We start from the raw sequence: 10,103 nt of genomic DNA, 5'->3' as shown, positions 1-10,103 counted from the left end.
TAAAAAAAGAGTTACTGAAGCAGCTTTGATATATTAAAGACTAAAATCTTAAAGTTACTATTTATATTTGAGCACGACACATGAATATTTTAGTAATTGCGCATATACTATCAAACAAAATTTAAACTGTCTACCTATTCGTACCCAGTACATTACTATTTCAATAAAGTGAATGAAACATATAAAAATTTTCCTAAACTTTATAATAAATTTAAATTTATCCTATTCCATTCATTTCCTTCTTTTTCTTTTATTACATAGTATAATTTCTTATTTATACTCTCAATAATTTCTAATAAGCCTAACTATTATTTATTAATGGTCCGTTCTATTAATTAAATTCTACATAAAAAAACAAAGACATGATTGGTTCTATAAATTTGAAAGATGGTGCTAGAATTTGTATGCTTGCAAGATGGAGAGCCTAGTTGTTATTCTAAGTTTAGTATCCATCTTTGTTCTCTTCATTATCACACAAAGAAACACAAGAACAAGAACAAGATCAAGAACACCACTTCCACCTGGCCCTAAAGGCCTTCCTCTAATTGGAAATCTCCACCAACTTGATGCCAAATCCCCACATCACTATTTTAGAGAACTCTCCAAACACTATGGCCCCATCATGTCCTTCAAACTTGGTTCAACCCAAGCCCTTGTTATTTCCTCATCAAAATTAGCCAAAGAAGTGTTAAAGACACATGACCTCAAATTTGCAAGTAGGCCACCTTACTTAGGCCTAAGGAAATTGTCATATAATGGCTTGGACTTAGGTTTTGCACCTTATAGCCCTTATTGGAGAGAGATGAAGAAGCTTTGTGTTTTGCACTTTTTTAGCTCTCAAAGGGTCCATTCTTTTAGACCCTTTAGAGAACAAGAGGTTGCAAACATGATTAGGAGGATATCCCAACATGAAGATTCAAACAAAGTTGTAAACTTGAGTGACACTTTGATGTTTTTTACCAACACTTTGATATGTAGGGTTGCTTTTGGGAAAGAGTATGGTAATGAGTACCATGTTGTTGATGAAGAATTAGGGTGTGGCCAAAGGAGCAAGTTGCAAGTGTTGCTAAATGAGGCTCAAGCATTGTTGGTTGAGTTTTACTTTTCAGATCATTTTCCCATGTTGGGGTGGGTTGATTGGCTTAGAGGAATACTTTGGAGGCTAGATAAGAACTTCAAGGAATTGGACAAGTTCTATGAAAGAGTTATCTTTGACCATATGGATTCAGCTAGGGCTAATAAATCCAATGAGCAACAAGTTAAAGACATCATTGATATCTTTCTAGAGATGATGAATGATCACTCACTCTCCTTTGATCTCACTCTAGATCATATAAAAGCTGTGCTCATGGTAAGTAATTATAGCTAGCATCTTTTTAATATTTTTTGCTTTAGTTAAAAGAAATTATTATTGGTTATTGAATTTAATTTATTTAATTAGAAAAAAAATTAAAATGAGAAAAATTATAAAGTGACAAAATAAGATTAAATTACACAGTTGGTCCCTATACTTTCAGTGAAATTATTGTAAATTGGTCCTACACTTTAAAAAATTTGTAATTGGATCCGTAAAGAGAATTAAAATATGCAATTTAGTCATCGTCGGTCAAAAAGTGTTGATTTAACAGAATATTCTCAAAATATGCTGAGAATATTCTGTTAAAATAGAAAATATGCTGAAAATATTCTATTAAATCAAACACTTTTTGAACGACGGGAACTAAATTGCAAATTTTAATTATCTTTAGAGATCCAATTACAAATTTTTAAAGTGTAAGGACCAATTTACAATTTCACTAAAAGTGTAGGGACCAATTATATAATTTAGCCACAAAATAATGAGGTAGCTAGTCATAATTGAATTTGTAATTTTTATCGTGGGAATATCTGTCCTATAATTCAAGAGTTATTAGATTCTCACTTTTTTCATTTTACTAACTTTCTCTTATTTTAGAAGCTTTGGTCTGTCATCTGATATGGCTTACCCTTGAATTCAACTAGATTTTCGTTAAAAACATTTTTAAATAACAAAAATATTATTCGTAGCCACCAATGTATTTTATATAAATATATGTATAGTTTAATTTATTTTCAATGTGTATTTATATTTCAATGTGACTTTAGTGGCTGATTTTAATGTACATATAACATAATCTTTCAAATAAATACAATATCTGTTATGGAATTAGGTCTAACATGATTGTTGAATGTGAATGCAGAACATCTTTATAGCTGGAACAGACCCAAGTGCAGGTACAACAGTTTGGGCAATGAATGAACTTTTGAAGAACCCTAAAGCTATGAAAAAGCTTCAAAGTGAAATTAGAGGTTTATTTGGAGACAAAGATTTCATAAATGAAGATGACATTCAAAGGCTTCCATATCTCAAAGCAGTAATAAAGGAAACACTAAGAATGTTCCCACCATCACCACTACTCTTACCAAGAGAAACAATTGAAACATGCAACATAGAAGGTTATGAAATAAAACCAAAAACTTTAGTCTATGTCAATGCATGGGCCATAGCAAGGGACCCCAAGAATTGGAAAGACCCAGAAGAGTTTTGTCCTGAAAGATTCATTGAGAATCCAATAGATCTCAAAGGGAATGACTTTGAGCTAATTCCATTTGGTAGTGGAAGAAGAATTTGCCCTGCCATGAACATGGGGTTGGTTACCATAGAAATTGCATTAGCAAATATTGTTCACTCATTTGATTGGAGTTTGCCAATTGGGTTTGACAATGAAGAAATGTTTGACACGCAAGTGAAGCCAGGGATAACCATGCACAAGAAAAACGACCTTTTTCTTGTGGCCAAGAAACATGTACCTTAAGGTTAGTTGTGTCTTGTGTGCACGTGCCTTCCTTGGGTTGATATTTAGCATGGTATTTTTATATACTCATGTATACAAAACACAAGTTTTTGTTAAATATTAGTGCAAATAATAAGGGTTTTTTATTTAGCAATTAAATTAAAAAGGCTTGGATTATGATAAGAGTAATTGATGACACTCACTAATGATCAAGTTTTCTATGAATTTAGTATATTTATATTATAACCTTGTGTTGGTATTCTTTTAGGAGAGGCTAATATATGTTTATAAAGATATTTAGTTTGGGATTTTTTTAATAAATAAAATAAATAAATTATTTATTGGTATATACTTTTTAGTTTGGCACAGACTCAGTAGATGTTTTTTGTCGATGATATCGTTCTTATAGGAGAGTCAAGGGAAGACTTAAATAAGAAGTTTGACTTATGGAGAGAAGCTCTAGAAGTGTATGGTCTGTGCATAAGCCGTAGCAAGACGAAATATATGGAATGTAAGTTCAGTCTGAGAAGGAAGAACCCTAATATAGAGGTGAAGATTGGAGAAAACATCCTATGAAAAGTTAAAAATTTTAAGTATTTTGGGTGCATCATACAGGATAATGAAGAGATTGAAGAGGATGTAAACCATAGGATCCAAGCAGGTTGGTCAAAATGGCGGAGTGCATCTGGTTTTATATGCGACAAAAAGTATCTTTAAAACTTAAAGGTAAATTCTATCGAACCGCTATAAAACCGGCTACGCTTTATGGTATGGAGTGTTGGCCAGCCAAAGGAAAGCACGAACATAAGTTGAGTGTGGCAGAGATGAAAATGTTGAGATGGATGAGTGGTCATATGCGATTAGATAAAATAAGAAACGAATATATAAGGAAGAGAGTTGGAGTAGCACCCATTGTGGAAAAGATGGTTGAATCGCGTCTCAGGTAGTTTGGACATGTGAGAATAAAACCGATAGAACACCCAGTCAGGATGGTGGATGAGATGGAAGATGGACAAAGGGCGAAAGGCAAAGGAAGACCTAAGAAGACCATCCATGAGGTGGTCAAATGAGATCTACATGTAAACGATCTTTCTGTAGACATGATACATGACAAAGCACAATGACGTCGTTTGATTCATGTAGCCGACCCCACCTAGTGGGACAAGGCTTTGTTGTTATTGTATTTATATTTTTTCTTTTATGAAATAAAGGATAATTTACATACATAAATTGGATGAGGAAAAAAATTACACAGATATGTTAAGCCGAATAATTTGGTTATATGCATGTCTTGTTTGACTCTCTTTATAAATTGAATCAAATAAATTCGATTTATATTTTTTTTAATGTTGATTCAATTTACTATTGTACAATATTTACATAGTAAATCGAATCAGCTATATTAGTAGTAAATCGAATCACGCTGATTCGAATCATGCTGATTCGATTTATTATGTATCAAATTGATTCAATTTACTACTAGTACAACATATACATGGTAAATCGAATTAATTTACATTGAAAAAGTGTAAATCGAATTTATTACATTGAGAGTCAAATGAAACATACATATAATAAAGGTTTAATTATTCTGTTGGTCTCTATAGTTTCACAAAATTTTCAATTAGGTTCCTATACTTTTTTTCTTTTAATTGGGTCCCTGCACCAATTTTTTTTCAATTAGGTCCCTCTTGATAGTAATTGGCTTAATTATATAGGGATCCAACTAAAAAAAAAATTGGTGCAGGGACTCAAATAAAAAAAAAAAAGTGTAGGAACTCAATTTAAAAAAATTAGTGCAAGAACTCAATTAAAAGAAAAAAAGTATATGCATCTAATTAAAAATTTTGTGAAACTATAAAAATCAATAGAGTAATTAAACCTATAATAAAATTCAATTTAAGACATTTATGTAATTTTTTCCTTATTTAATTAATTTATGTAAATTATCTTAAAATAAAATAAGTTTAATTTTGATATACTAATAGTGTAAAATATTTTACATTATCGTATAATCACATCCGTTCTTTTAGATGACCATTCACACGGTCAATAAATAAAATAATTTTTTATTAATGTATCATTACATAATTAAATACACGTTTTATACTAACCGTATATCAAAATTGAATTCATAAAATAAAGCATTCCGATATCAATCAACATCTTTAAACCACCGACCCCGACCCCTCCCCTCATTCTTAAAGAAGAAAAAAAACATCCTTGCACTATTTTCCCACATAACACGTTTCAATGTCAATCAATGGTTTTCGTGAAAGAAAAATTAGTTATGAATTTATGATAGAGACGGATGAGAAATTGAATCTTGAACATTTTAATAGTCATCTGGAGTTATCTATAATGCTTTTTGTTTTTATCACTAGAAACAAAATAACTAGTCCCTCCATTTCTAGTTAATTATCACTTCACTTTTTTTTACATTAAAAAATTATACATCTAAATATTATGTATAAACATAAATATGTCTAATATATTAATCTAAATGTACCAAAGTCCAAAAACATAAAGATGACAATGGAATATTTGAGTTACCAAATAACATATCTCAAAAGGAAAATAATTCTATAGAAATTTGCCAAGGAAGATGGTTATCTAATTGCAGACTATATATGATAACAAATTTGAAAGTTGCGGTTGCTATATATAAAACTTGCAAGAACAATAATACCCAAAATTTATCCACTAAGAAAAATCAGCTACAGAGATTAAACCATTGTAATCTACTATAAATTATGGCTATAAACAAACCAATAAAATCCTTTTTCCCCCCTAATAATTGCCTATATATTTTCTTGGTCTTCTCCACCACTAATTAAAATTCTAAACGGTACCATAATACAACCATGAATGGGAATACTAAGAAACTTATAGGTATCATCACAATGATCCCAACACAACATAAAAGCAGCCATTTTGTATTGTGAAGTCTTGAGATTCTTCAATGGAGCTTTTGATTCAACCAAAATATGGAACAATCAATGATAGGTAAGAAAAGGGAGTGGGGGCTATGTTCACTAACATGAAAAGGTGTTCCAAGTATAAGTTAACACTGAGAAACAAACAAATTAAATGAATATAATGAACCTAAAATGCAGGCAACAAATGTGATTTCAATGTGTCGGGTAGAAACAGATGCGACTGCAGCTGTGGCTGTGGCTCTTCTGGAGTATGGCTGTTTGGAAAATTTAGAGGAGGGGATCTCCACCAAGATTTGCGACAGTGCGCCTTAATCGCCGAACTTCAGCATCCAAGGTCTCATTCAAAGCTGTGAAAATAAGGAGACAAATTGTTACACAGTTGTCGAAATGAAATGTAAGCCTTGAATGCTTAATTGGACCCCCCACACCCTAAAAGTATCATTATCATAGTTAAAAAATCTAGGGTTAAATAAGTTTTATATCCACATAATCTAGTATTTTTGGTTTTAGTCCTTGTAGTTTATTTTTGATACACAAAAATTAAAAATTTTGGTTTTGGTCCATGCCATTAATTTGTCATTGTTAAATACTAACTGACAAACTGAAATCTAACTTAAGAATATCACATACTGATTGTGTTAATGTCTGTATTAACAAAGACAAATTACCGATGGGGACTAAATCCAAACATTTAGAATTTTGTTAGCCACATCCCCAATCATGAATTATGAATATGATTGTGATCAAAGTTATATTTGATTGAACATTTAAATAACAATTATCTTTAGTATGGTAGGTATCAAACTTATAAAGAAAAAGCATCACTTCAAAGTAACGGCTGACATGCATTACCCCTGTAAAATTTGATATAAAAATTATATAAAAAGAGTAGCACAAACTAAAGAGAGAACATTAAAATAGACAACTGACTTGCATAAATTTTTGCAACATGAACGTTTTGAGCAACTGCATCTATTGAAGAAAAATCAGGCCAATCAACTATAACCAGAATACAGCATTCTTTAATCTTTATAAACAATTTTGAAGGGGGTTATAATATGCAAGCAACTTCCAAGATATATAATATTGGTGAGAGTTACACTAGGGTTCCAAAAAACAAGAATATGTCAAGATGAATCAAAAAGGCATGGTTGGATTAAAAAATAAAAACCTTTCATACTCTGCTAATTCACATTAAACATTTCAAAAAATTGATAATCAGCAAAATTAATTGCACAAAGACACAAATGCATAGAGTGAAGATTGTTGTCGCACATAATTGAAAGAAATGGCACAATTATCCACTTCAAATCAAGGTTACACTCTACAAAAGTTAGATCGGTTTTGAGCTAGTTCTAATACATAGTGTAGAAGGAAAATATTTACGCATACCATCTTTCAATTGGGACTGTTGTTCCAAGGCTTGAAGCTTCAATTTGTACTCATTATTCAAACTTTTAAGCTCTGAATTATCCATCTGGAGACAAGAATAACGCAGGGGGAGAAAAAAAGTAGAAAAAAATTAGTATAAGTGATCGATGGTAATAGAATACAACTGAGAAACCAAAGTAACATAAGCTCATCTCAGAAGATATTCACCTGTAGTTTAGTAAATTGAGTAGACAATGAGGTTGTTTCTGCCTGAAGAGTTTGCACCTTATGCTCCAGTTCAGAAATATATCGTGTTTTCCTTTCCTTTGACCGAGCAGCTGAGACACGATTAGCCAAAATCCTAGACAAGTATATAATTAATGCAATGAATTATGATAGTGAATTTGTCATAATTTTCTTTCTGTCAAAAGAGAGGGACGACTATTTATAAAAGGCAAGGTACAAAATTCACCGTTTTGCACGCTTTGGATCTGCCATGGCAATCTCAGTGAGCTTGTCACTTTCCATTATTTTCTTTAACTCATCTGAGCTGAATTCACGCTTTACAAACTCTATACTGGTGTCAGATGTTTTACCATCTATTGAATTGCTAGGCGAGTGTTGACCAAATCGATTTTGCAAAGGAGGCAGCTTAGAAGATTCATCTTCAAGCTGAAAATCCCCGATGGAACTATCCAATGAAAAGCTTCTCCGGTGTCGGCCTACCGGTGCAATGTCTCCACTAGAACCCCTCTTGATACCCTCCTTCCGTTCTTCTTTATAGCTTGAAGTTGCTCCCTGAGCAGAAGTTGTCTTTCCATTCGCGTGACTTTCTACTTCATTGTCACTACTTTCAACTGTCTTTGAACCACTAGTTCTGCTATCCAAATCCTTATCTTCCATGCCAGGAAAGTTCATATTTTGTATGTTATCCAAATTCATGTACGCATTAAATAAATCATCTATGCAATCCTCTTTCTTGCCCATAGCTTCTCCAGTAAAGCAGTCAAAATGGACCATATCCTTATTTGGCTCCTTTAAAACTAACTGAATTGGCTTCTCAAAACCAGTGTTTTCTCCTTTGGAGACCGAATTGTCCCGGTCGCTCACATTCTTAGTAGGAACTGACTGAGAATAAGATTGAACAAGACCGGATATTCCTAAAGGGGAATCACTATTGCTGCGCCTGTGCCCCTTGCGAGGAGGAAGACTATGACCTCTGTTGACGGTCAAAGAAGGTGCAGTATGAGTGGAACCTAAATTTTCCTCCATAGACACATCCATTGAATCACCAAAAGAGGTTGCAGCTGCCACCGGAGAAGCAGCAGGGTCTCGATAAGTCAAAGGGCTCAATGGTGGCAAGGAATCAAGGGAAAAGAATGAGGGTTGGGACATAGACCTCGAATGCGACGAAGATGATGAGGACCCTGGGCTCAAATTGGGGGAACGCAGTCTCTGAGAACCCAAATGGTGTTGGTTTTGAGAAGCTATATACTGAGAATATGGCAAATTGGTACTAGGGTGTGATGGCGGTATACCAATACCCGGCTTCGGATTCTCAGAGCCACCTGCACCCATCTGATTAAAAGCATTCAATCTGTTATTGTTCGATGGTGGTCTAGGAACTGCAGCTGAAGAACCAAACACTCCACTATTGTTTCTTTGATCAAAAGATTCCATTGACCCACACCACTACAGTTCCCACTGTGGAATGCTGCATACAAATATCAAATGTTGCAAAAGAGTATATCAGAATCTTGAGTTCAGTAGCAGAAAACTGAATATTCTTTCAATATTGATGATTCCTCATACTTCACAAAGAAGCAGAAAACTAACTAAGCTCCAAGAACCTAAACCAGAAAACAGAATCAGCTAGTAACAAAATGCTTAATCAGTAACCGAATTTCAAATTCCAACAAACTTATAACTAGCTAACAAGAAATCAAGCAAGCAATCAACACATGAAGAATAAGCAGAAGTTGGCAATTGCTAATACCTGAGCTGAAATTACAGCAAGCAAGTAATTGAAGAAATGAAAAGGGTAGTGTACCTGGTCATAGGAAACCCTAACTTTGCAGCACCGGAGAGAGTCAAAAGAACAAAGAGAAGAAGGAAAATAAGTTTAGATAACGAAAAAGGAAAAGTAGAGAAAGAAAGAAGAAAACTTGAGAAGAGAAGAGAGAAGTAGTGTTGGTGGATGAAGATTGCTGTGTGTATCAAGTGCAGAGTGTGAAGAGCTGATGATCAAGTGCCTTTCTCCTGTTGCCTTTTCTTGTCTACCTCATTCAGTCAGACGCGCTTATTGTTTCTTCCTTCCTTTCTTTTTTTTTTTTTTGGCAAATTTATTAAATTATCTAATAATTTTTAGAAAAAATATTTCATTCGATTTCTAGTTTTCTACTAATTATCTGGAAAGACGCCTCCAAAAAAAAAATTCATTTCGATCGTCATATTTTTTTTGAAATTGATTTGTCTTTGTACCAAAAAGTAATATTTAATTTTTTGGCACAGAACTAATCAATCCTATAAAAATAAAACTCATGAGTCAAATTAAATATTTTTTATTATTAAGAACTTCGTTATCTTTTAAGATAATTGTCAAGACCTATTTTAAATTTTTTTAATTTTTAATTAATAATTTTATATAAAAATAATTATATATAAAATAAAAAATATTATTATCTATTTAAGTAGCTATAGCCTAATATAAAAATATTTTATTTTTGCTAATATAGTAATTTGTAAATAGATATTTGTAAAACAGATGGTGTAATATAACAAAAACATTTTGTTTAAATTTGTGTTCCTCAATATTTTGTGATATTTCAGTTATGGGAAAATATCCAAAGATGTTTACCATTTCCTTATTATCCGCCACTGTTATGGGAAACTTGTTTATTAGTCACTAAGTCATGGTGTGTATTAGGTATCTAGTTGATTTAAAATCCAAAGGGATTAGGCAACTCACCCTAAAGGAAAC

The 10,103-nt window shown here is 32.6% G+C and overlaps 2 protein-coding genes across 2 annotated transcripts; one reads left to right on the top strand and one right to left on the bottom strand.

Moving 5' to 3' along the window:
- Positions 1–397: 397 nt before the first annotated feature.
- On the top strand, positions 398–4,042 carry LOC130933313 (cytochrome P450 83B1-like). The gene is made up of 3 exons (XM_057862897.1): positions 398–1,351; positions 2,220–2,835; positions 3,223–4,042. The coding sequence occupies exons 1-2, from the start codon at positions 416–418 to the stop codon at positions 2,832–2,834; spliced, it is 1,551 nt and encodes a 516-aa protein (XP_057718880.1). The 5' UTR covers positions 398–415; the 3' UTR covers position 2,835; positions 3,223–4,042.
- Positions 4,043–5,496: 1,454 nt separating this feature from the next.
- LOC130935533 (bZIP transcription factor 29-like) lies at positions 5,497–9,455 on the bottom strand. The gene is made up of 5 exons (XM_057865319.1): positions 9,174–9,455; positions 7,596–8,837; positions 7,352–7,484; positions 7,145–7,229; positions 5,497–6,099 (listed from the first exon to the last, which is right to left on the bottom strand). Exons 2-5 carry the CDS (start codon positions 8,801–8,803, stop codon positions 6,020–6,022), a joined length of 1,506 nt encoding a protein of 501 aa, XP_057721302.1. The 5' UTR covers positions 8,804–8,837; positions 9,174–9,455; the 3' UTR covers positions 5,497–6,019.
- Positions 9,456–10,103: the final 648 nt, after the last annotated feature.

The sequence above is a fragment of the Arachis stenosperma genome, chromosome 6 (genome assembly GCF_014773155.1).
Source record: "Arachis stenosperma cultivar V10309 chromosome 6, arast.V10309.gnm1.PFL2, whole genome shotgun sequence".
Taxonomy (NCBI): domain Eukaryota; kingdom Viridiplantae; phylum Streptophyta; class Magnoliopsida; order Fabales; family Fabaceae; genus Arachis; species Arachis stenosperma.
Note: the sequence above shows the minus strand (reverse complement) of the source record. Positions and strands in the feature narration are given on the sequence as shown.